This window comes from Neltuma alba, unplaced genomic scaffold (assembly GCF_004799145.2).
Source record: "Neltuma alba isolate B1F8T4 unplaced genomic scaffold, ASM479914v2 tig00010594_pilon, whole genome shotgun sequence".
Taxonomy (NCBI): domain Eukaryota; kingdom Viridiplantae; phylum Streptophyta; class Magnoliopsida; order Fabales; family Fabaceae; genus Neltuma; species Neltuma alba.
This window is the reverse complement of record NW_021635457.1, coordinates 176,785-200,722: the sequence shown is the minus strand read 5'-3', so window position 1 is coordinate 200,722 and position 23,938 is coordinate 176,785. Positions and strand designations below refer to the sequence as shown.

At 38.0% G+C, this 23,938-nt stretch overlaps 5 protein-coding genes across 11 annotated transcripts; 3 read left to right on the top strand and 2 right to left on the bottom strand.

Moving 5' to 3' along the window:
• Window positions 1–764: 764 nt before the first annotated feature.
• On the bottom strand, window positions 765–2,984 carry LOC114757419 (trifunctional UDP-glucose 4,6-dehydratase/UDP-4-keto-6-deoxy-D-glucose 3,5-epimerase/UDP-4-keto-L-rhamnose-reductase RHM1-like). The gene is made up of 2 exons (XM_028946474.1): window positions 1,446–2,984; window positions 765–1,208 (listed from the first exon to the last, which is right to left on the bottom strand). The coding sequence occupies exons 1-2, from the start codon at window positions 2,982–2,984 to the stop codon at window positions 765–767; spliced, it is 1,983 nt and encodes a 660-aa protein (XP_028802307.1).
• A 1,041-nt stretch (window positions 2,985–4,025) lies between these two features.
• On the top strand, window positions 4,026–8,632 carry LOC114757413 (serine/arginine-rich splicing factor RSZ22). 5 transcript variants are annotated; one of them, XR_003741560.1, is made up of 7 exons: window positions 4,036–4,135; window positions 4,400–4,513; window positions 4,839–4,927; window positions 5,683–5,905; window positions 6,316–6,426; window positions 6,916–7,146; window positions 7,233–8,632. XR_003741560.1 is itself a non-coding variant. In XM_028946468.1 (6 exons), the coding sequence occupies exons 2-6, from the start codon at window positions 4,425–4,427 to the stop codon at window positions 6,950–6,952; spliced, it is 549 nt and encodes a 182-aa protein (XP_028802301.1). In that variant the 5' UTR covers window positions 4,026–4,135; window positions 4,403–4,424; the 3' UTR covers window positions 6,953–8,574. The 5 variants fall into 5 exon arrangements, 4 of the variants coding, with proteins under 4 accessions (XP_028802301.1, XP_028802300.1, XP_028802302.1 ...); XM_028946468.1 differs by having other exon boundaries at window positions 4,026–4,135; window positions 4,403–4,513; window positions 6,916–8,574; XM_028946467.1 differs by having other exon boundaries at window positions 6,916–8,574.
• Window positions 8,633–10,265: 1,633 nt separating this feature from the next.
• On the top strand, window positions 10,266–13,577 carry LOC114757408 (probable cyclic nucleotide-gated ion channel 14). Of its 2 annotated transcripts, XM_028946457.1 has the most exons (7): window positions 10,266–10,394; window positions 10,483–11,029; window positions 11,229–11,441; window positions 11,547–11,848; window positions 12,035–12,146; window positions 12,263–12,499; window positions 12,674–13,577. In XM_028946457.1, exons 1-7 carry the CDS (start codon window positions 10,366–10,368, stop codon window positions 13,394–13,396), a joined length of 2,163 nt encoding a protein of 720 aa, XP_028802290.1. In that variant the 5' UTR covers window positions 10,266–10,365; the 3' UTR covers window positions 13,397–13,577. The 2 variants fall into 2 exon arrangements, with proteins under 2 accessions (XP_028802290.1, XP_028802291.1); XM_028946458.1 differs by lacking the exon at window positions 10,266–10,394 and having other exon boundaries at window positions 10,818–10,937.
• Window positions 13,578–15,203: 1,626 nt separating this feature from the next.
• On the top strand, window positions 15,204–18,668 carry LOC114757409 (probable cyclic nucleotide-gated ion channel 14). 2 transcript variants are annotated; one of them, XM_028946460.1, is made up of 7 exons: window positions 15,204–15,389; window positions 15,466–15,999; window positions 16,133–16,391; window positions 16,481–16,773; window positions 16,871–16,982; window positions 17,096–17,332; window positions 17,485–18,668. In XM_028946460.1, exons 1-7 carry the CDS (start codon window positions 15,361–15,363, stop codon window positions 18,193–18,195), a joined length of 2,175 nt encoding a protein of 724 aa, XP_028802293.1. In that variant the 5' UTR covers window positions 15,204–15,360; the 3' UTR covers window positions 18,196–18,668. The 2 variants fall into 2 exon arrangements, with proteins under 2 accessions (XP_028802293.1, XP_028802292.1); XM_028946459.1 differs by lacking the exon at window positions 15,204–15,389 and having other exon boundaries at window positions 15,837–15,999; window positions 16,179–16,391.
• A 275-nt stretch (window positions 18,669–18,943) lies between these two features.
• Window positions 18,944–23,225, bottom strand: LOC114757421 (U-box domain-containing protein 35). Its single transcript, XM_028946476.1, has 11 exons — window positions 22,992–23,225; window positions 22,740–22,846; window positions 22,410–22,531; window positions 21,833–22,035; window positions 21,675–21,735; window positions 21,483–21,541; window positions 21,267–21,403; window positions 20,868–20,969; window positions 20,369–20,797; window positions 19,537–20,295; window positions 18,944–19,317 (listed from the first exon to the last, which is right to left on the bottom strand). Exons 1-10 carry the CDS (start codon window positions 23,173–23,175, stop codon window positions 19,612–19,614), a joined length of 2,088 nt encoding a protein of 695 aa, XP_028802309.1. The 5' UTR covers window positions 23,176–23,225; the 3' UTR covers window positions 18,944–19,317; window positions 19,537–19,611.
• Window positions 23,226–23,938: the final 713 nt, after the last annotated feature.

Sequence of the window (23,938 nt, the reverse complement as noted above, 5' to 3'; positions counted from 1 at the left end):
GCTTTTGGAGAAAGAAGAGAGAGTGTGAGGGCCTATATGATATGTATCTTGTTTTTTTTTATAAACATATTTTTTTATAAATATATTTAATCTTATATTTTATAAATATATATACACATTAATTATTTATTAATTATATTATCTTATGTATTATTAATTATGTTGGTAAAAAACATATTATTAACAATTTTATTCCTTCAAATTAAAATATATCATAAAATCTATTTTTTCTGTAATTATCATATTAACTTATGTCTTTTTTTTAGTAATTTGTATATATAAAAAGTGCTTCTGATAACAACTATCCAAACACTCTCACTTCTCAGAATCACTTTTTTACAAAATCTATTCTTCACAGAATCTATTTTCCCCAGAATCTATTCTCCAAAATCACTTTTCCAAACCACGGTTTGGTTTCATCCAAACACACCCTTACTTGCATAAATTCTGTCAGTGCATGCTGGTAACTCAGTTACATCCGAAGAGGCTTTGTTAAGGGAATTGACAATGTTGAGGAGATGACAACATATGGCCAAAAAATACTAAAGATATATCTTGTATAGCTATGACCATTAAGCCACAGGAGATTGGTAAGTGTTATTAACCCATCATATTCCCAAAAGGAGAAAAAAGAGACTACATATGGATTAAAAAGGGGAAAAGAAGTAAAAAAGCGAAGTACGACTTGTCCTACATTCGAATTTTTACACTGCTTACAGATAGATGTTTAGATACAAAGGTTACATGAAAAGTTGAAAAGCTGTTCATGTTTTCTTGTTGGGCTCAAAAACGTACTTCATAATGGAATCTTTGATGGGCAATAGACCTGGGAATTCCTGCTTGAGCTTTGATGCGTCCATTTCGTTGTTACTCCTGGGAGCAACTATCACCTTTGCCTGTTCTTCCAAAGTAAAATTTTCCCATTTAAACTGGGGATCTATGTAATCTCTGTACAATTCTAATATTTGATTGTGACTTATCACTCCTGGGTTGGTGAAGTTCCATATCCCTCGTAAGTTCTTCTGGGCCATCCTAATTGCTATGGGTAGAAGCTCATCTAGCACCGTCATACTATTTGGTATGTTCACCACCTTCCTGTAGCGAGTAATCTTTGTGATAAAGTTTCTTGGGTTGCTAAGATCTGATGATATTGGCATTCTAACTCTGAGTGTGCACACATTCTCATAATTTTTTAGGAGATCTTCTACCTGCATGTGTTTTGGAATGTTCTTGGATGTCAATGACATTGCTATAGAAAATATGCATGGTGGGTTAGCAGAGAAAACAAAAACCCTCTACGCAGAAGTGTGGTTTTGGTGTTCGTCGAAAAGACACAAAAAAAAAAAAAAGGAAGAAGAAGAGGAAGAGGCCTATTTTTAAACCATATCAAAATTAAAATCAATCATGGTGTGAAAAACAAGAAATGATAGTTTCTGAAACATTACCATAGCCTTGGTTTTTGAATAGTAGGAACCAGTAAAATTTGGCTTGTCCTCCTCCTTGAAGCCAATGCCTGATCCTAGAGGATGCTTCTCATCATACTCAAATATGCAGCCAGTTGCAAAGTTCATCAAATATAAACCCTGTTCCTTGCAAACATCAGCCAAAGTTATAGTGCCCACCACATTAGTCCTTATTGTTTCAACTTTATGTGATTCACACCAATCAACATTTGGTCTGCCAGTGACTCCTGCTGCACTTAGCACATGGGTAGGCCTTACTCTTCTTATATCGTCTAAAAGTGTTGTTCTATCTTCCAGTCTTCCACTTCCATATTCCCAAGCTATTCTCTCTTCATTACAAAGCTTTCCTAATAAACCCCCTATCCAACCAGTCTTGCCATATATCAGGAATTTCACGTCTGAATTGCGAGTAATGTCAGTGTATGACCTTGCCAGTCTTGCAAATCCATATTGGAAGGACCATGCTGGTTCATCAGAGAGATTGATTGCAGAGAAACGCGGATGTGGGTTCAATGCAGCAGACACATCACCCCACCAATCGGGGTTTTTTTGGTACCAATCTATGGTCATCTTAATTCCTTCCTCCCAAGAAGTTTTCTCCTCCCACCCTAACTTCTTGAGCTTTTGATCATCCAGAAAGTATCTCTTGTCATTGAAAGGCCTGTCTCTAACATGCTCTATGACTTGTTGAGGATTCAGTTGAAAGAACTTGCATATCTCCTCTGCAATATCTAGCACACTCCTTTCCTTTTTAGTACCTATGTTATAAACATGTCCAATCACTCCTTTGTGAAGTATGACATCAAATGCTTCTGCAACATCCTCACAATAGAGATAGCTCCTCACATTTGATCCATTCCCATGGATTGGCAATTTCTCACCTTTCATGGCCAAAAGAATGAATTTTGGGATAAGCTTTTCAGGGTACTGTTTGGGACCATACACATTATTGCCCCTAGTTGTTATAACAGGAAGACCATAAGACCTATGATAAGCTTTTAGCAGCATTTCTGCTCCTGCTTTTGTTGCTGAGTATGGATTGGTGGGAAGAAGCCTGGACGCCTCGTGATTGCCAATGTCGGTGTCCAAGCCAGTCTCACCATAAACTTCATCAGTACTGACATGGATGAACCTTCTTATGCAGTTGGTAACCCTGCAGGCCTCAAGAAGCACATGGGTGCCGTATATGTTATTGTAAGTGAAATCCATGGAGTTCCCAAACGAATTATCCACATGGGTTTGAGCAGCAAAGTGCATGACAGTGTCTATTTTCTCTTTGATAATTAGGTAATTCACAATATCAACACTGGCTATGTCAGCCTTGATGAATTTGAAGTTTGGTGATGCAGAACATGACCTGAGATTCTTGAAAGTAGAGCAATAATCTAACTTATCAAGAGCTATGATGTTGTACGAGGGGTACTTTTGGATTAGCCTGGCCGTGACATGACAGGCTATGAAACCAGCCGCTCCAGTTATGAGGATATTCTTTGGTTCATATGGTCCTGGTTCGGCAGACATATCTGTGTCCTTATTCTATGATTCGCTATATTTGCAATGTGGGTGAGTATATCTATCAGAAGAAGAACAAGAACAAAAAAGAGACAAGATTGATGTAAATGTGGCAATTCAGAATGACATTGTGACAAATTAATATATATCCTTTTGCGTCGGTTTGCCTTGTTGTGATGGGGGAAGATAAGAAAACGGAGTGATGGTTGGGAAATGAATGAGGAAATGAAAATGAGAATAGAAGAGAAGGAAAAATGGAAGAGGGGGAGAGGAGGGATGGATATTGAACGATGTTGGTGGGAGTGACTCTCTCATGTCAGAACATGGCGATTGCTCTATAAACACGTGGACTATGATCCGACCATTTTTCTAAACCTTAATTTAACTCTGGTTTAAGGTTCCCTTTACCTCTCATGATCCTACTTTCCCGATGATGTCTTTCCCAACACACTTTTGACCTCCTTTCAGTTTCAACAAATTACATCGCACACAAACCTTCCACTTTCACATTCATTTTTAGCCGTAGAGACCTTAACGCAGTCAATCAAACATATCTTTCTCAAACTACGCTGTAGATATACATACGATTTGTCTTGGTGGATATTAATTATTTAATTAAAATACCCTCCAAATCTAGAATCTTATTATGAAGCATAACATTATATCTAAGGAAATTAATAATTGTACCTTTCAAGTGGTCAGAATGAGGGTGACGATGATGGCCAACTTCAGCTTTATGGATTGAAGTATTGAACAAAGGGAGCAGAAGTCTAAATTTGGTAATTAGAAATAAAAATCAAATTGTAACTATTCATAAAGTTTTTTTTTTTTAAATTCATTTTATCTCCTTTTGTGTATACATACGTATATAATAATTAATTAAATTATTAAAATACAAAACTTTTTTAGGAAAAAAAATAATCGGGTTATTAGTTATTACGGTCGTCTCCGGTTAACGACGAGACGGCGATGGGGGATATTTTGTATTGAAGTCTTTTAAATCGAAGGCGCAATATATATATATATATAGTGACACGGGCGGGATTGTGATATTTTTCTCCTGCCTTTGTAATTGCCTTGGATATTAATCCTAGGGCAAACAGGAGAGTGAGGCGGCCGAGGTTAGGGTTTTTCGCTGGTTCTCCATCACATCGCTTCAGGTTTAGATCTCGCTTCTCTACTATTCAGGTTTTGTGTCTTGCGACCTTCCCAGAAGCCATTTAAGCGCATGTATTTGTTCTCAATTCTGTTTACTAAGTTAGGGTCTATTTTTTTCTTCACCTGGAATTAGAGCCTGGGCTCATTTTTGCTTTGAACATATTCATTTTTTTTCCTTGAAGAGAAAGTGAAGTTTTTGACTTTCTGCTGCGAGATTTGCATGATTTCTGTCGGCTTGTTTAATTCGTGTTGTCTCTGTGTTGCAGCAGGTTCTTCTGAAAGGCCGAAGTCATGTCTCGCGTTTATGTTGGTAACTTGGATTCAAGAGTTACGGAGAGAGACCTTGAAGATGAATTCCGTGTATTTGGAGTCATACGAAGGTAGCTTAACCGTCAATTCGTGATCTTGCAATTCGTGTTTTGTAATTTAGACTGAGTAGGTAAATTTTTACCATATCACTGGCTGTGCTGACAAAGTTTACATTGAATGGTACTGTCTCATCGAAGGTGTGAACCTTATATCATTTGAATCAAACGCATTGGGTCATGAATTGATATCATTTTGCTCTGTAGTCGGCATGCTTTTTAACTCTTTTTTTCAATATTAATTTTTTTTTTAACCAAGTTTCATGACAATGAGTTGTTTCTGGAATACAGTTATATTCGTTTTTATAATAAACTGGCGCCATGAATTTTGTTTGTGCAGTGTGTGGGTTGCAAGGAGGCCACCTGGTTATGCTTTTATTGACTTTGATGACCGCAGAGATGCACAGGATGCTATTCGGGAATTGGATGGTACGTTCGAGAGGATTTTAAAAAAACTGCGATGCTTTCTAAATCTGTTCTGCAAATTTCTGTTAATATTCTGTTCATTTTACTTGCTAATTTAATATTGTTTGGCCCCTTTTCTGGTTGATATGTAGAAAGGTTTCCCTCGACTTCCTATTTAAGTCTTCTTTCTCCTATGAGGAAGCTATAGGCCTACGTGCTAGCAGATGCTCTCTTTCTTCTACTTCTGCCTTGCAATTCTCTTCTGCAAGCAGGCCTGCAGTAGTGGTTTTTCCGCCAGTCTTCATCAAAGACTGCTGCTTTGTAGAGATTGACTGTATGTGAAGGGAAATGAGAATGTGAACTGAGGAATTGCACTGATTTGGAGGGTTATGGCAAAGCTACACGTCTGTTACACAATGCCTTTGTTTTTTTGAGATGTATGCTACTGCAATTAATCTATGGGTCATGTGAGTGCTGCCTGTGTTAAATGTATATTCCTATGAGCAAGTTGAGCTCTAATAGATTTATATACCCATGGGCCATGTGAGTGATATCTGTGTTCATTTTACCAATGCCACCTGTTTCCACCTTCTTATTTTTAATCCGCATGTTGGAAAGTGTTATGCATATCATATTTTTCTGCTGGAATTGACCTATAGTCTTATAATTTAAGTAGAAGGTATTATTATTTGTTTTCTTTCACCTGAATAAATGGTTATTTATTTGGGTTGCTGTATTTATTTTTTGTTTAGCATTTTCATTGTTGTTTCCATGAGTAGGTAAGAATGGTTGGAGGGTGGAGCTTTCCCACAATTCCAGAGGTGGAGGTGGTGGGCGTGGAGGTGGTCGTGGTCGTTCTGGCGGTTCTGATTTGAAGTGTTATGAGTGTGGTGAGCCCGGTCATTTTGCTCGTGAATGTCGCATGCGTGGTGGTTCAGGAAGACGCCGCAGCCGCAGCCGCAGTCCCCCACGATTTCGTAGGAGCCCAAGTTATGGGCGAAGGTTAGATTGCTATCTCAGGCTTTCATTGTGCACTTGTGCAGGCAAGCACGATGTGGTGTTATTTTTTCATTTGATTACGGATTCTTGCCATGTTCTTATGTGAGCTCCCTGTGCCTGTTTTATTGTTTAACTCTAGTTTCCATGATTTTAATGGGGCTCATATGTATGTGACTTGATGATTGTGATAAACGTTCAAAAATTATAAAAGTATTGATGATGTCGATAGTTCTGACAGTTCAATCTTGCTAGTTTTCAATTTTTGTTTCTCTATATGACTTGGGATCATTGGTGTCGTCTTCCTGAGTTGGAAGTTGGCTTCATAGTTACTGTTTGGGTTAGTATCTTTTTCCCCAAATTTGCAGATTTCTAATCTCTTGAGTGTTTTGGCATTATTCATTTATATGAAGCAGGAGTTATAGTCCTCGTCGGTCTCCTAGGCGCCGCAGTTTATCGCCTCGTGGACGCAGCTATAGCAGGTCACCTCCTTATCGTGGGCGTGAGGAGCCACCATATGCTAATGGGTGAGTTTTTGTTTCTTTGAACTTAATTTCCTGCTTCAAATTAGGTACAGTTTTGTTGGAGGAGCATTGATATTTTTACTGCCAGTTTCTAATTAGGTGAATGCTAATTTGTACAGTGAACAGATTTGTTATTATTGAAACATTTAACGCGGCTTATTCTTTGACATGATTATTGATTAATTCTTGTTTTTTATTGTTTCATTTCATTCTTATTAATGAATTTTTAATTTTTGATCTTGCGTGTTCTCCCTATCCATGCTTGACGTTACCTTACTTTACTGCTCTCTAAGACTGGGAGGTGTTGAAAACAAATATGCTCATAATTTTGTGGGTTTTCTTTTTTCTATTAAAGTGGTTACAAGCATTCGTATGGTGGAATGCCTCTGACCATCTGTGTTTTTTTTTTTTTTTGTATGTGGACATCATGTCTGTAATCACGGTCATCATTTTACATTTCATACTGATAATATGATGCTTAATAATATGCAGAAATGGCGCAAGGGATCGGCGTCGAAGCAGAAGTTGATTTAAAAGAGTTGGCAACTGTGTTTTTCAAGTGGATGTTGAAATTTTGTTAAACTAGTGTGCTTGCACTGCAGTTCAAGTCTGTTTAGATGGGCAACGCCCTGAACATCCTACTCTTGGATTGGACTAGTTACTTTCTTGATTTCCCAGCTTGTGTTCTTTATTCTGTGCAGGACGCATGTAGTTCCATAACAGGTAATAGAGTATATTCATGGTAGTTGCTATCGCATTGCTAAGAGTTTGAGATCTTGCTAAAATTCATGCTTTTGTTTTGTTTTGAGGTATCTTCTGGTACTGCTTCATTGGTTTTGTGCTTCTGCATTCCCTGGGATATCGTTCCTGGCTGCCCTTCTCTGGGATCTTCAATTTTGAATAGTTTTGGGTCTCATCCGGCTACGTGCTTCTGTTTGAGTCTCCTCACTTGTGATTTGCGCACCTCAAACTCTATTGGCATTTCTTTTTATTAACTTTAAAGGGGTTGACGTCCTGCATCAAATGCTTCTGGCAGTGGCAGGTATTCAATCTGTTCTACAGAAGTTGGGCTTGTGGGTTTTTTTTTTTCCCCTTGACGCATGACATTGAAATCTAGATTATGAAGATTTAGATTAAGGGGGATTTCTTGACATGGATAAGAGATGCGGGCCTAACAACATTAATTTTTTGATGCATTTAGCATGACCCTACCCCCATTCTTTCAATTTAAAAGACTTTAAATAACTCAACCTTTTCATTGCCGGGGGGTGTCAGCATGTCTTCTTCCCAAATCATTTCGGGGTGGAGTAGTTTGTTTGCTGCAACTTGTCCCCATTTTCATGGAAATGAACATCCTTAGTTTGCAGACGGCTTAACTTCAATAGGTTTTAAATTTACCTTACACAGTTCATTGAACCTTGAGACTTTGCACGTGGTCTTGGATTTCAATGTCATAGAAACCTAATTTTTGTTGATCATGTCATTATTTCTGGAAAGCTTCCCGTGACTGCACTAAGCTCTTTCTTTCCCTTTTTTTCCTCAACTTTTTATTAGATCTAAATCGTTTAGCAAAATAACTTAACAGTGCAGGGCAGGCCTCACGTGTAGGTTAGATTAAGATATCATGCTTTGTTGTCTTGTCTTGTTTCGCGTGCTGTCTTGGGGTAGGAATATGTTGAGTCGTGTCTGCCGTGGATGGAATTTCAAATCACCTGGCAGAGAATACGTGTTCAAACTGTGATATCTGCTTGGACCTGCATTAGTTATTTGTCAAACATTGAGCAAAAGCAAATTAGCTCAAACTCTGCGGGGGGCAGAATATGATAGATTTTATCTGATGGACGATGATGGCCGTGAACGTTGTTGGTCCGAATCACACGCTTTGCTTTCGTCTCAGATTTTACTGCCATGCGGCCTACATATGACACATCGGCATACCCCGTCTCTTGCACGGACGCAATGCTTCAAGTTAAAACCCATTTTTCTACCAAGTGGAATGGGTTGCTCTTTATTTTTTTTTTTTTCCACATTTTGGTTTTTATTGTGTTTTTTACACCCGTCGTTTTTGTACAGGGAGTCATCTACTTTCATGTACGAGTATTTTGTAGTTGTCTCATTCATTCATTAATGCATGTTTCCTTTTACGTCAAAGCATTCTTGTATTTATTCTGTTTTAAAAAAAATTGTCGTTGGTACATTCAGCTGAAAACATCGATTTGAAAATGTAGAAATCGTGAACTCGGCTCCTTATTTGGTGCCGCTCAGGTATGAAAGTAGAAAGCAATAAGTGAAAGTATCGATTAACACGAGTCTTTGAGCGTAGAATAGAAATGTTATGTTTATCGTAGCGTTTTTTGTGAGAGGACCGTTTGTTTGGAGGTCTAAACGTCATTTAAGCATAAACTTAAATCAAACTTAAGGTTCGCAACTATGAGCGGAAGTTGTATGTGTCATTGAATTGATATTGGGAAGGAAATGAAGTTAAATCGAGTAAGAAAGCAAAAGGGAAGGGGCTGGAGGGATTTTGGAGGAAATTTGACAATCTTTTATGTTGAATGAATTCTTCTCTCTCGACGTGTGCGTCGCAACTCACAAGCAGCGATGAATTTGTAGTTGCTTTTTAGTTGTTTGGAATTCAAACTTCTAATGTATTGTAATTTAGTGCTCATAATCGCAAGAAATCGGTAATGGCGACATGTATTATGTACTATAAAATGGGAATTCTTCCTTTCTTCTTTTCTTCACTTTTTTCACTCGGGATCAGTGGAATCTGTGCGTATGTTGTACAGCTGCTGGAGCGTCTGAGGGCGTTGATTGATACGGACGTTAAGTTGTATTGTTTTTTAATTTATAAAAGATAAGACGACGTCCAAAAGATTCATTCAGGAATCAGTCAACTTATTATACTCTCTCGCTCCTGAAATTCGCTTCCACTTTTCCTTCCTTGATTCTGCATTTGTTTCGTTACGAACGTTGACGTCTGGCAAATTTTCACCTCCACTCTTAACATATCATTCAAATTTTTACAAATTTTTCACTAAAGTACCCGAAAATTGTTGCTAATTACCAATGTCAAATTGTACAAAGTCTGACTCCTCCAATCTCTAAATGTAATTTTTTTCCTTTGACTTCTTTCTTCCGTTTCACCTTCATGTTAGTCCTTGAAGAACAATGAGTGTAGTAGGAAAGACCGAACATAATTAAAAGTTGAACGTCAAGGCACTAAGTAATTGAAATAAATTAATTTTATTTTTAAAGCACAGTGAGTTCACTTGGGATAATCTACTCCTACCTTTTACGGTGAAAAGTATGTTATTCGAATCTAAATGACAGCCATATTTGCATCTTAATATTTTTTAAGGGCAAGATGCTTCTAATACGCCGGATACTCTCTCCATTTGTCTCTTTGTGGATGATACTTTGACTTGGCGTGTGCGTGCGTGCGGAGGAGGGTATCCTAGTCCTAAAAATGATTAACAAAACTAGCCAGGCCAAACATATTATAATACAGATTCTGAAGATGCATCTTCTTTCTGGCCAAAAATAAGGAAGAAAAATCCATGACTAGCCGCTGCTATTTTTGTTTTCAATCCAAATATATGGGCATGTCGTGGTTCCCACGTTCCTCACTAACTGTTGTATGTCCAATACGCATTATAATATGAACATGGCTTACTCTATCTGAGCTGTGTTAGTGGGAGGCCGTTTTGTCGGTTTCTTTTCCTTTTGCTTTTACATGAAAGTCAAGCCCATATGATCTGAAAGTTAATTTCTGAGCGCAATATCAATCCTCGATAATCGGAAAAAATCTCTTCGATTCGCTCCTTTCTAAAGTCTGGAACTTTTGTTTAGCTGAGTTAGTTCAGAAGAAATAGGAGCATTTGAAAATGGTCTCCTTTGAGTACTGATTTCTCGTCAGCATAAGACTTGAGTCCGTCCACAATGGAGCTAAGAAATGAGAAGCTAGTTAGGTAAATTCTCTATCGTATTCTCTGTTTTCTTTCCCGATTCCCATTATAAGATTGCATTGTTTTGCTTATTGGGCTGCAAAATCTGCAGGTTTTACGATGATGGTAAACAGAAACCAGAGCCTTCTTCGGAAAAGCCACTGCCAGTATACAGGGTGCATGCAGTCATAAACTCTGAAGGCAAAATTGTGAGTGGTGATAAGAACAAAATCAACCTGAAAATTCCTTCTCTCGGAAAGTTTAGGGTATTCCCAGAAAACCACGAACCATGGAAGAAGAGAATCCTTGATCCTGGAAGTGACATATATTTGCAGTGGAACCGGCTTTTCCTTTGTTCTTGCATTCTGGCTCTATTTGTTGACCCATTGTTTTTCTACTTGCCCTCGGTGGCAAATGATGAAAAGTCAGCGTGTATGGCTACTGATTTGAATATTGGAATTGTAGTGACATGTTTCCGAACATTGGCTGATATTTTCTATCTGCTGAACATGTTCATAAAGTTCAGAACAGCTTATGTATCACCGAGTTCAAGGATTTTTGGAAGGGGTGAGTTAGTCATGGATCCAAGGTTAATTACAACACGGTATTTAAGGTCAAAATTCTTCATAGATCTTGTAGCTACACTGCCTCTTCCTCAGGTATCAGAACTTAAAATATACTGTATATATAGATCGTTTGGTGGTTTATTAGAATCGCTGGATTTGATTTGTTTGCTTATTGACACTCTAACCTCTTTGCTGGGTCCTGTTGTGTATATTTGTATTTTGTCTCTGAGAAACTTGGGGGAATGACAGAAACTGCTGTTAAATAATATTGTTCGTGCTTGTTCAATGGCAGATCATGATCTGGTTTATTATGCCTGCAATTAGAAGCTCTCATGCTGATCACACCAACAATGCTCTTGTACTGATTGTTCTTCTTCAATACGTTCCCAGATTATATCTGATTTTCCCCTTAAGTTCTCAGATTATCAAAGCCACTGGTGTAGTCACAAAGACAGCTTGGGCTGGAGCTGCTTATAATCTTTTACTTTACATGTTGGCTAGCCATGTAAATTAGCTAACTTCACCCAGTGATTTTTATGATTCCCATCTTATTATTCTCTCTCAGAGTTTCAGAAATTTTACAGATTTACAACTAATGTTGTTGTTGTAGGTGTTGGGGGCATCATGGTACTTGTTGTCAATTGAAAGGAATTCCACGTGTTGGAAATCACAATGCAAGAATGAAACTTTCCCCATGAAATGTGTTCTTCAATACTTGGATTGCAGCACTTTAAACGATGATGATCGCATGAAGTGGGTAAACAATACTTCCGTGTTTGATAACTGCAATCCGAATAATGACATCAGTTTCAAGTATGGCATTTTTGGACCTGCAGTTGAAAACAATGTCGTTTCCTCACAGTTTGTAGAGAAGTATCTCTATTGTCTATGGTGGGGCTTGCAAAACTTGAGGTCTGGTTCTCGTTGTCATATTTCTCTGCTTTGAATACTAATGTGTCTTTCTTTATTGATGGAGATTTATTTGAGATCAGCAAAAAAGATGAAAATTTTTTATATAAGATTAATTTGAATATCATAAGTTAATTTCATACATATCCTTCGAAGAATTATTGCTAAAATTTGATTTGAATTTTGCAGTTCCTATGGCCAGAATTTGAGTACAAGCACCTTCATTTGGGAAACTACATTTGCCATACTTATAGCTATCCTGGGTCTAGTTTTGTTTGCCCACTTAATTGGAAACATGCAGGTATATAGGACTTCCCAATATTATACAAACCTGAATCAATCTATTAGATTGTCACATTTTAGAAGAACCAAACAAGAAATCGCTACATGACATGTCATTCAATTGAATTAATGCAGACATATCTGCAATCTATCACTGTAAGGCTTGAAGAGTGGAGGCTGAAGCGACGTGATACTGAAGAATGGATGAGACACCGTCAACTGCCACAAAATCTAAGAGAACGTGTTCGAAGATTTGTTCAATACAAGTGGCTTGCAACTCGAGGAGTTGATGAAGAAGCTATCTTGCGGGGCCTTCCCTTAGACTTGCGTAGAGATATCCAACGCCACCTTTGCTTGGATCTTGTTCGACGTGTGAGTTCCTCCTAAGAACAATCTTGTTCTTTGCATTAAGTTTCTCTTTAATTAACTCGCATGCTGTTGTTTTCATGTTTCTATTTCAAGAATACAAATCCTGCTGTTAGCTATTGGCATAGAAACTATTGCTTCAACTATAGCTGAGGCAATGTCTTTGCCCAAAATTTGCAGGTCCCTTTTTTCTCACAAATGGATGATCAATTGCTTGATGCAATATGTGAGAGATTGGTTTCATGTTTGAATATTCAAGGCACTTACATTGTCCGAGAAGGAGATCCTGTCACAGAGATGCTTTTCATCATAAGAGGAAGACTTGAAAGCTCAACTACAAATGGAGGCAGAACAGGTTTCTTTAACTCAATTACATTAAGACCAAGTGATTTCTGTGGAGAAGAGCTTCTAGCATGGGCTTTGCTTCCAAAATCTACTTCCAATTTGCCCTCTTCAACTAGAACAGTGAAAGCCCTCGTTGAAGTGGAAGCCTTTGCACTAAGAGCTGAGGATCTTAAGTTTGTTGCCAATCAGTTTCGACGTCTTCACAGCAAAAAGTTGCAACACACCTTTCGTTTCTACTCTCACCATTGGAGGACTTGGGCAGCCTGCTTCATTCAAGCTGCTTGGAGAAGGTACAAGAAGAAGAAACTAGCGGCAAGCCTTAGTTTAAAGGAATATCAGTCATTTACTTATGATGAACAGATTAATAATGTAATGAGACATGAAGAGGAGAAACTTAGTGCTATGAATTCGAGTGCAAATTCATTAGGTGTCACTATACTTGCCTCAAGATTTGCTGCAAACGCAAGAAGAGGAGCTCAGAGGATTAAGGATCTTGAGATGCCTAAGTTTCAAAAGCCTCAAGATCCAGACTTCTCAGTGGAAGCAGAGGATGATTAGTTCACAATGGCTAATACAAGCTTTAAAAAAGGATCAAAGATAAAGTGTCTTTCGCAATAAGAGAGGTCTGTACCTAAAATATATGTGTTGAATTTGCCTCTAAGCTTGTACTTCAACTTCTGGCAAGTACATGCTCGACCCTTTTTACAAAATCCGGCTTCTTCTTGTAGATAAGAATCACTTTACATTCAACTTGAACTTCGCAGACCGGTAATGATTGCATATCATCATATATTTAGTTTGGTGTGCAAATATTTGATTCTTGGACTTATATCATCACAAATCACTGATCAAATAAAAAACATCAGAACAAGAAGAAAATAGGCTTATCTGCACTTTTTTATTTATTTATTTACAGTTTGCTCATAAAAAAAAGTTTAAGAATTCAAACACATGCATCTCTTTAAATTAAATAAATAAAAAGATAAGATTCCTTAACCATATGAGACTGATTCCTTGTACTCGGAGAAATCAATGTGAATACTGTATTAAATGATGCATAATTGCTGTTGCCTGCTCGACTTCGCAATTATACAGCATTTTATTATAAATTAAAATATGGAACTTTCTTATCGTGATCCATGTTTAATAATTCCATTGATCTTACTTTGACCACAAAAACCTCAAACTTTTAAATTTATACAGATAATTTCTATGCTATCAATTATTCCATCATTTTATCAACAGAGAACTTAAACTTTATATGAAAAAATCCTTATCAATTTTTGAATTATAAGTAAATAACCTCTCTAGGTCTGCATATATACATATGTACAAGTTTATAATTTTCTTTTGTAAATAAAATTAAAGGAGATTATGTGCACATAACTGAAACTTCAGGATTATATGCATATATGCCGTCAACCATCCCATGAACACGAATACGAAATGACAGGGTCGTTTTCTCCTCGGTCAAAAAGTCAAATCGTCGTATTAGACTATTAGCATGTCATTTGTTTAATTTTCAATTAATCTTCTTGTTATCAAATAAATAAATAAATAATCGATTATCTTGATCTCATGGCTCCAAGTTCCCATTGTCCCCCTTCAAAAGTCAACTTATGCTTCCCTTTGTTTCTAATTCAACTGACGTAATCGCTGCATATTCAATCAGAACCTAAAAAAAAAATTCGAGATTAATTATTGTCTTTTATCTTTTAAATCTATCTTTTATTTCTATCATATTTTTTATTTATTATAAATTTCAAAAGTTATAATTTTTCTGCTTCCAAATTATCGTTAAGGAATGCGATAAACAATATGAAGATGGCATAAATTAAATGTTAAGACTGCATTGGTTTTTTTTTTTTTTTAAGAATGAGTTTATTTTTATCAGCATCTCCAGTTTTACTAGTTAGTTAGTGGGAAAATTATGTTCCTGAAATATATACTCCTCCCGTCCTTAATATAGGACCAAATTATTGAGTTGATTGTTGTCCTAAATATAAGACCTATTTCTCATATTTATCATTTTTTTCTAAATTATCCCTATTGACATTTCTTCAAGTATAATCAAGTAAAAGAAAAAGAGGATATTAAGAAAAATGATTATGGTATTTTAAAAAAAACATGTCATATTTTTTATAATTAACTAACTTACCACTAGCCAGAGGAGATATGGCCTAGCCAATAGCTAGGGAAACCGTATTTTGCAAGCAACTGTTTTTACTTTCCCCACGTTTATATATCCCTATACTAACTTCTAATCCGTCATTGTTCTTATCTTCCTAATCTTCACGTACTTTCATATTTCCAAAGACATAGACGTGTTATTTCGTATTCCTTTTATTTATTCATCCGAGGATCGGAAGTCAAATCCACCTCTTTGATTCGCTTCTTTCTAAAGTCTGCAACTTTGTGCCTTGATATGTTTTTGTAGCCTCCGCCGGAAATCATACAGCATGTTTTGTTCATCTATCTAAAAACTAGTTTCTATCTCAGCATATGCCTTGAGTCCACACATAATGAAACTCAAAAAAGACAAGCCACTGGGGTAATTCTCTTCCTGTTTCCCTTATGCCCACTATTACCTCGCATCGTTTTGCTAAAGATAAGTGCAATATTTGCAGGCTTTCCTGTTCCAACAGGGAAAAACCGTTGCCAAGATACAAGTTAAAGGCAACGATACACCCGGAAGGCCAAATCGGGATTGATGATAACAACAGAGTCAAACGGAAAGCTCCTTCACCTGCAAAATATATGGTGTTCCCAGAAAATCATGATCAGAGGAAGAAGAAGATGATGATGGTTTTTGATCCTGGAAGTGACGCATATTTGCAGTGGAACCGAGTATTCCTGGGTTCTTGCATACTGGCACTCTTTATTGATCCTCTGTTTTTCTATGTGCCCAAAGCGGAAAATGATGGACACTCATCATGTATGACTACTGATTCGAGTTTGGCAATTGTTCTGACGTGTTTCCGTACGTTGGCTGATATTTCCTATCTGCTCAACATGCTCATCAAGTTCAGAACAGCCTACGTAGACCCAAATTCAAGGATTTTTGGCAGAGGTGAGTTAGTTATGGATCAATGGTTGATTGCCAAGCGGTATTTGAGATCAGAATTCATCATAGATCTTTTAGCCACACTCCCCTTCCTCAGGTATATCAAAACTTGATTTTTTATTTTTTATTTTTAAGAATTCCTGAATTAGATTTGGTTGCTATTATTCCTTTTGACCTACCTCTTGGTTGGGTTTTGTTGATTGTCTCTGGAAACTTGTGGAAGATAACAGAAAGAGATGTGAAATGACAATGCTGGCGTTTCTTCTTCAATGGCAGATCCTGATTTGGCTTATAATGCCTGCAGTTAAAAGCCCCCGCGCAGACCACTCCAGCAATTCTCTTGTACTGATCATTCTGCTTCAATATTTCCCCAGATTATACTTGATTTTCCCATTAAGTTCTCAGATCGTCAAAGCGGCTGGGGTAGTTACAAAGACAGCTTGGGCCGGAGCAGCTTATAATCTTTTACTTTACATGTTGGCTAGCCATGTACGTCAATTAACTTCACTTGCAGGCTTTTAATTATAATCCCTCAGAAAGTGACAAGTCTGACGTAAGTAAAACTAACGTGGACGTAGGTTTTGGGAGCATTATGGTATTTGTTTTCGTTTGAAAGGAATGCTACTTGCTGGAAATCTGAATGCAAAAATGAAACTCAATGTATCCTTAAGTACTTGGATTGCAGAACTTCAAACAATGATGATCGCTTAAAGTGGATAAACTCTACTTCTGTGTTTGCTAACTGCAATCCATCAAACAGCGACAGTTTCGAGTTCGGCATTTTTGAACCAGCGGTTCACTATAATGTCAGTTCCATAGAGTTTGTTCATAAGTACGTCTATTGTCTGTGGTGGGGCTTGCAGAATCTGAGGTAATATCTAACGTGGAAGTTATAATGTCAAATTAAGCTGAATATTATGCATTAATTTCATGTGTCTAAGCTGAATATTATTATGCATTAATTTCAGCTGCTGTGGCCAGGAATTGATTACGAGCAAGTTCATTGGGGAAACTACATTTTCAATACTCGTATGTATCCTAGGTTTAGTTTTGTTTGCCCATTTGATTGGAAACATGCAGGTACTATAATTTTGACTCTGGAATCCTATCAAATATTTGTCACCTTCTAAGTAAAACCACAAACAAACTTGTTACATAACTCGTGTCCTGTGCATGGTAAACACTTGGTGCAGACATATTTGCAATCTATTACTGTGAGAGTGGAGGAATGGAGACTCAAGCGACATGATACTGAAGAGTGGATGAAACACCGCCAACTTCCACAACATTTGAGAGGACGTGTTCGAAGATTTCTTCAATACAAATGGCTTGCAACTCAAGGAACCGATGAGGAATCTATCTTGCGAGGCCTTCCCAAAGACCTGCGTAGAGATATTCAATGTTACCTTTGCTTAGATCTTATTCGACGTGTGAGTTGCTCCCACGAACAAATAATCTTATTTCTGATATCAAATCTTTCCTTTAATCATATCCGACAAGGCATTGACATGTTTTTATTTTAGAGGATTCAAACCCCACGTGTCTGAATAAAAATTGAAACTGAAGCTGAAGAAATTTGCAGGTCCCCTTTTTCTCACAAATGGATGATCAGCTACTGGATGCAATATGTGAGAGATCGGTATTGTTCTTGAGTCCTCAAGGAACTTATGTTGTACGGGAAGGAGATCCAGTGACAGAGATGCTTTTCATAATAAGAGGAAGACTTGAAAGCTCAACCACAAATGGAGGCAGGACAGGCTTCTTCAACTCTATTGTATTGAAACCAGGTGATTTCTGTGGAGGAGAATTACTATCATGGGCGTTGCTTCCCACATCAACATCCACTCTCAATTTGCCTTCTTCTACAAGAACAGTGAAAGCCCTTGTGGAAGTAGAGGCCTTTGCACTGAGAGCAGAAGATCTCAAGTTCGTGGCCAATCAGTTTCGTCGTTTTCACAGCAAGAAACTGCAACATACCTTCCGTTTCTACTCGTACCATTGGAGGACTTGGGCAGCCTGCTTCATTCAGGCTTCTTGGAGAAGGTACAAGAATAGAATGCTGGCAATGAGTTTGAGCGGAGATCAGCCATTTGATGATTTTGATGGAATGGGACATAGCCAGCAAATGCTCACTGCTGTGACTTCAAGTAATACTTCACCGAGCGACCCTGTAGACATATCAGGATTTGGCACAAAATCAAGAAGAGAAGCTCTGAGGATAACGGATATTAAGATGCCTAAGTTACAAAAGCCTAAAGAGCCAGACTTCTCAAAGGAAGCAGAGGACATTTAGTTTACAACTGTTATATACTATTACAAGCCTCAAAATGGATTAAAGTTTTAGTGCTTCATGCAATAAGATATGTCTATGCCTAAAGTGAGAGCACGTTATTAGTTAGCTAGTTGGCACGTTGTGGTTGTCTGTCTCTCAGCTCTTGACAATGAAGAGTATGTCAGGACACTGGGGACATAACCATAATGGTGAAAGGAATCAATTTGTCGGAAGAAGTTGCTAGGCTTCACCGCTTTTACTAAATCAGACTTCATTCTGTGAAGTACGTCATTTTTCGTTTGATTTAGATTTAGGAAAGCTTGGCTACCTCTATATCAAATCATGTAATGCCTTCGCTTTCAATATGACCTTTTTTTTTTTTTGCAATTTTGAAATCTGTAAAAGTATCTTATAAAAGTCAGGAAGAAAACATCATAATTTTGAAACTAATGTAAGATGTTCGAAAAAATTAAATTTGCTTTTGTAATAGCCTTGTGGATTATTCTATTTAGGTGTGATCTCTTTTTGTCTCTCTCGGAGCAATAATCTGTTGCTAAAAACAATGCTTAAGCATTTCATTCTCTTTCATTTGTTTTTTTTAACCTTTTCTAAGTCATTAAAACTTCAATTTTGCATTTTTATTTTTCATTGCATCCTGCAAAACGAGCATTAAGAGATTCCTCTCTTTCAATTGTAACTTGGCTATAAGTGGGAAGGAAAAGGAAAAAGAAAATGAAACAAATGACGAGGATGGGACACCAATGTCATGGTTTCCAAATGAAATGTAGTCATTGCTCTTAATTTTTATAAAAAATATAATTATATTTGACTTTTGTGTTGTGTTACTGGGGATCAAAAAAACTAGTGAAAATTTTTGAGACGCTGAAAAAACCATCTCAGTGGTGGGGGGCTTATTTGAGACCCTGAAAAACCCCTGAAGCGGTACTGCTCGAAGAATGCTGCTAATGGCTACCACAGCAATACACTGATGCATTTTATGCTTTGTCCTGGAGCTCAATCTGATAGAAAATTTCTCTTTTTGCTTTTTCTTCCCTGCACGGGATTGTGTTTTTCTTGTCCAAAATGGTCATGGATTTTTTCTCGTGCTCATCCCAGAACAGGGAAGTGGAAGACCAGCCCATCCTGCAACAGTCAAAACAATCTTTATGTTAAGCAATTATGGCTGGTTGAAAGTTATAGTTCAGAACTAATGAGGAAATGCCTGTTATTGGTGGTGTGAAATCCCCTTTCATCTAAACAGAGGAGTGGTTATACACACGCACACAAACATATAAATGTTGAAGATAATAATGATTTGGGAAAATTATGAGGAAAAGGGAATTGAGAAGATATGAAGCTTACAAGATGCTGTACAGAGACATGGCTATGGCTGAATGTAGATGCACAACCACTTGAGGGTGCAAGGTAATTAATATTTTAAGCAAGATTTTTCAATCTGCCCAGTTCAGGTAAGACAACCTTGGCGAGATCAGGTCTATCTTTTCGCCTTAATTGGGAACACTTAAGTGCCATACTTGCTAGGCTCAAGGCCTCTTCTACAGGCCAGTCAGGCACTGTTGGATCCAGTATCTGAGCAAATGCCCCTTTCTCAATAGCTCTCTCAACCTGATGAGTCAAACCCATGGGTGGCCTAGCTGTTAAAATCTGCAGGAAAATGATCCCAAGGGAGTATATATCAGATTTCACCCCAAGCATTCCTGTCTGTTGGTACTCTGGATCTATATAGCAGAAAGTTCCAGCAGCAGACGTCATTTGATATTGTGTCACACTGTCAGCCAAAGATGGTGGAATTAGTTTGGCTAAGCCTACATCACTGATCTTGGCCACATAGTTGCTGTCAAGCAGGATGTTAGCTGGTTTCAAGTCCCTATGCACCAGAGGCTCTGGTTTTCTCTGGTGCAGAAACAACAAGCCAGTGCATATTTCGGCTGCAATTTTGAACCTAAGCTGCCAAGGAAGAGAGGGAGTTTTTCCTCGACGAAAGAGGCGATCTTCTAAGCTTCCGTTGGCCATGAAATCATAGACAAGGCAGCCATACTCTGGACATGCTCCCAGGAGGAGAACCATGTTTGGATGCCTTATGCAGCTCAGTACCTCAACCTGTAATGATATATTAGCAAGTCAACTATATTGCCAATAGACCCAGTTTTGTTTCACTTGTTTCACTGATTACCTCTCGTTGAAACTGTGACCTCCCTTGTGTTGCATCAGAACGTAGAACCTTTACTGCTACAGGGGTATGGTCTAAATGGCACCTATATACAGGACCATAACCCCCTTCTCCAATCTTTAAAGAATCTGCAAAGAGCTCCGTTGCAGCTTCAATCTCCTCGATTGAATACTTTCTATAACTGATGTCTATGTTTGTTAAAGCACCAAGTGCTTTTGTTTTCTCCTCTGATTCTTTCACTGCTTTCCCTTCTGCAACAACCCTCCTTTGTGCTTCCAGTTCTGCAATCCTCTTTTGTGCTTCAGCAGCCTCCTTGGCTGCTTTACTTCTGGCCATCTCCTTTTCTGCAACCACAGATGCAGCTTCCCCAGCAAGCCTTGCCTCTTCCAATCTCCTTTCTTCCTCCCTTTTCCAACGTTGGAGCTCTATTGTCTGTGATGCAAAACGTCAACATGTAAAAGAAAAAAAAACTGATTTTAATCCCCAAAAAAAAAAAAAAAACCTTCTGCTGTGCCACGAGTGCTTCTTTACAGGCGGTGCTATACATTTCCATTGTTCTCTTAAGCTCCAATTTTAGTCTCCTCATTTCAGCCTCTATATCGTCCTATGATTTTATCACAATACATACCCATACAGCAATCAGGGAAAGGAAGTGAAAAGGAAATTTAATGGTATTATCATATAATATTCATAAAGATTGCAAGATGAGTAGCCCCGCCGCATTCGTTCATACCTTGATCTTAAAATAGCATATTAAAAATCAACCTTCTAATGAAAACTGTATCAAAATTAGTGAATTGCAAAGTTCCTTAAGGCCCCTTATAAGTGCAAGAACTACTGATAAATGCACACTGCATGGGCAGTACCGGAAGTAGAATGTATGTTGCCCAATCTTTCATACCGTGCCATGTGACGTTAAAAGTCCATCACCATCTGATGAGAAGGATTCCAGATGAGAGCTAATATCCATTGACCCCTTTTGATGCTGCAATGACTCAAAGCTATAGTTCCCGTCTATCTCTGAGCTATTCGACATTCCTGAATAGAGCTATCATATAATAACAGAATATGTGGTCTGCACTCGGTGTTTCAGAGCTTACAAAGGATATGTCAGTACCTGGAAGGGAATTTTCCCCATGTGACTTGCCATCCAAATTTTTCCTGGTTAATGGTGACCTGATATCAGTAACAAATAGTTTTCACCTTTCAGCTGACAAGCTCATGCTATTTGACCATGCCAAGAACAAATCCATAGACCAAAATGAACAAACTTGAAGGAATTTGCTGAGGAGTATGCGCTGCCACTGACCTGAAGGATTCAGTTTCATCCTTTAATGTACTTTGTCCACCAGTGGATCGTTTTTCATGTGCTGATAGAAACCACATTACTCAGTGAACGAAATACATGCAATATGGGCTTATGTGTGCGCGAGTGATTCATGAAGAAATGAATCCAATATCTCATACCATGATTATTTAATGGCATATTTGTCTCTGCTAGTTTCGGCTTGATGCTTCCTTGAATATGCTTGCTGGGAAGGTAAGTGGCTGGAGCAGGACGAGAAGCTGATCGCATTGTTTGAATCTTTTCTTTCGCAACAACATAGACAGAACAGAAATCCGGTGCTCCTTTTGTCACCGTTCCTGGAATATCAACTAACTTGAATCTTCTGATGACAATTAAAAAAAAAAAAATCGTTGGGAATTAATATGCATCCATTCGTATAGGCAAGCCAGAAAAGTAAAAAGCCATTTACACTATTGAATCCTAAACCACATTTTCAACTTAAAATGGAAGCAGGTGGGGTCAAATTAATGTTAACATTTCTTAATGTTATAAACCATATCAAGTCGAAATGATAATATGGAATTATATAGAATATGACATAAACTATATGGCAAGTTTTCTTTCCTTTTCTCATTTGAAGCTTCATTGTTGATCAAGTTTGGTTGAGTTCATCTAAGGCTATTCAGTATTTAGTTCGTTGATGATTTGCAAAGATGTTAAGGTACGACCATGTGACTCAGCAAGAGAGATAGATACCTGAATAAGCCAGTTCTACTTGAAGAGCCAATAACTAAATGCTCAGTAGCTGTGCGAAAAGCATATTCAATCAAAGCTCTCGCTACATCTGTATCTTCTAGTATGACATCCTTGCAATGTATCTGTAGTCCATCATCCAATCCCCCGCCATAGAAAGGGGTTGTGGGGTGAAAAGATAAAAAGTTATATTAAAATGATTAGAAGTTACAACTAACAGCTGTCGATGGAAGTCATTGTGAATTATTTAAACTTGGGTCATTTTGCTAGAGAAAAATTTTCAGATTATTTTCCAAGGGAAGCGGGGGGGGGGGGGGGGAAGGTAAAACCTACGCCTTTCCGTGCACAAAAGACATGGCATGGATGAAAAATTTCCTCAGTGTGACTATCAGAGTTTTTGTTTGGCAATGATCCCTTGTCCACGTTACTATTCCATGACCCTGCACTCAACAAAAGTGAGAGGTCAATTAATCTCGTGGCCACTGGGTGCCAAGTCAGGAGGCGCTTCTTCTATTACTATGCTATAATATAAAGTTTCTTGGGGGTACTTTTAAGCATTGTATGCAGAGAACAAGGTGTACTGACATGAAGCTTGATTTAACCTAACATTGACATGGATGAGAACTAGGGTTGAGCCTCTCGCGAGGAGATGTTCAGTTGCCCATTTGAGTGCATATTGACTCCCCTTGTCTTTGTCTATTCCCACTGCCACTATTCCATTCGCACTCTTTTTCTCATGCTTCTCTGAATGATCCTTCAGATTCTTCATTCCTCAACCTCTTTTCCTTGGGCTCTATCAATGGGAGGAAACAAAAACAAAATAAATCCAAGTACCCTAAGCACTGAATTTGTATTTTTGTTTCCTCCGGAGATAAAGACCCAAGTTTTCTCTTCAGGAAGCTCCTCCGTCCCCCGTCCCTCGACGGCAAAGAAAGACAAGAGGGCTTTGAGGAACGAGTTTGATTTACTCCTCTTGTTTCTTTTGGTGTCAGAACAAGAAGATAATGGCAACCGATTAATCATCTTGTCTCTGAAATTAGTAGCCATGTTTGCGTTTTTGCATTTGACTATTTTGAGCAATCGGACTTGAGGCATATCCCGTGCTTCTTCTGGTGTTTGGGCAACAGATGTATAGCAATAACACACTCTCTTCCTTCTTGAATTAGCAGCCATTTTCGGGTTCTCTTGGAATTATTTTGAGCCTTTGCCTACGAGAGAACCACGGATGACTGGTCCCTCTTCTCTCCCTCCTCGCAGAATAATTCAAACCGCGCCGCTGTACGATTGACTGTCGTGGATTTATTATTATCTTTTTAATTTCTATTTTTCATTTGTTAAGAGACTGGCAATTGGCCAATTACAATTTACAACTTTTATTTGGAGAAAACTAGGATTAAGATGCACCCAGCATCCCGAACTATTTATCTAGGTGCGTCTAATGGCTTAAAGTAATTTTGAGTGCATCCAGTGTCCTAAACTAATTAAAATGGTGAGTCCATATCCCATGCTAACAGAAATGTTATGTTTAACTG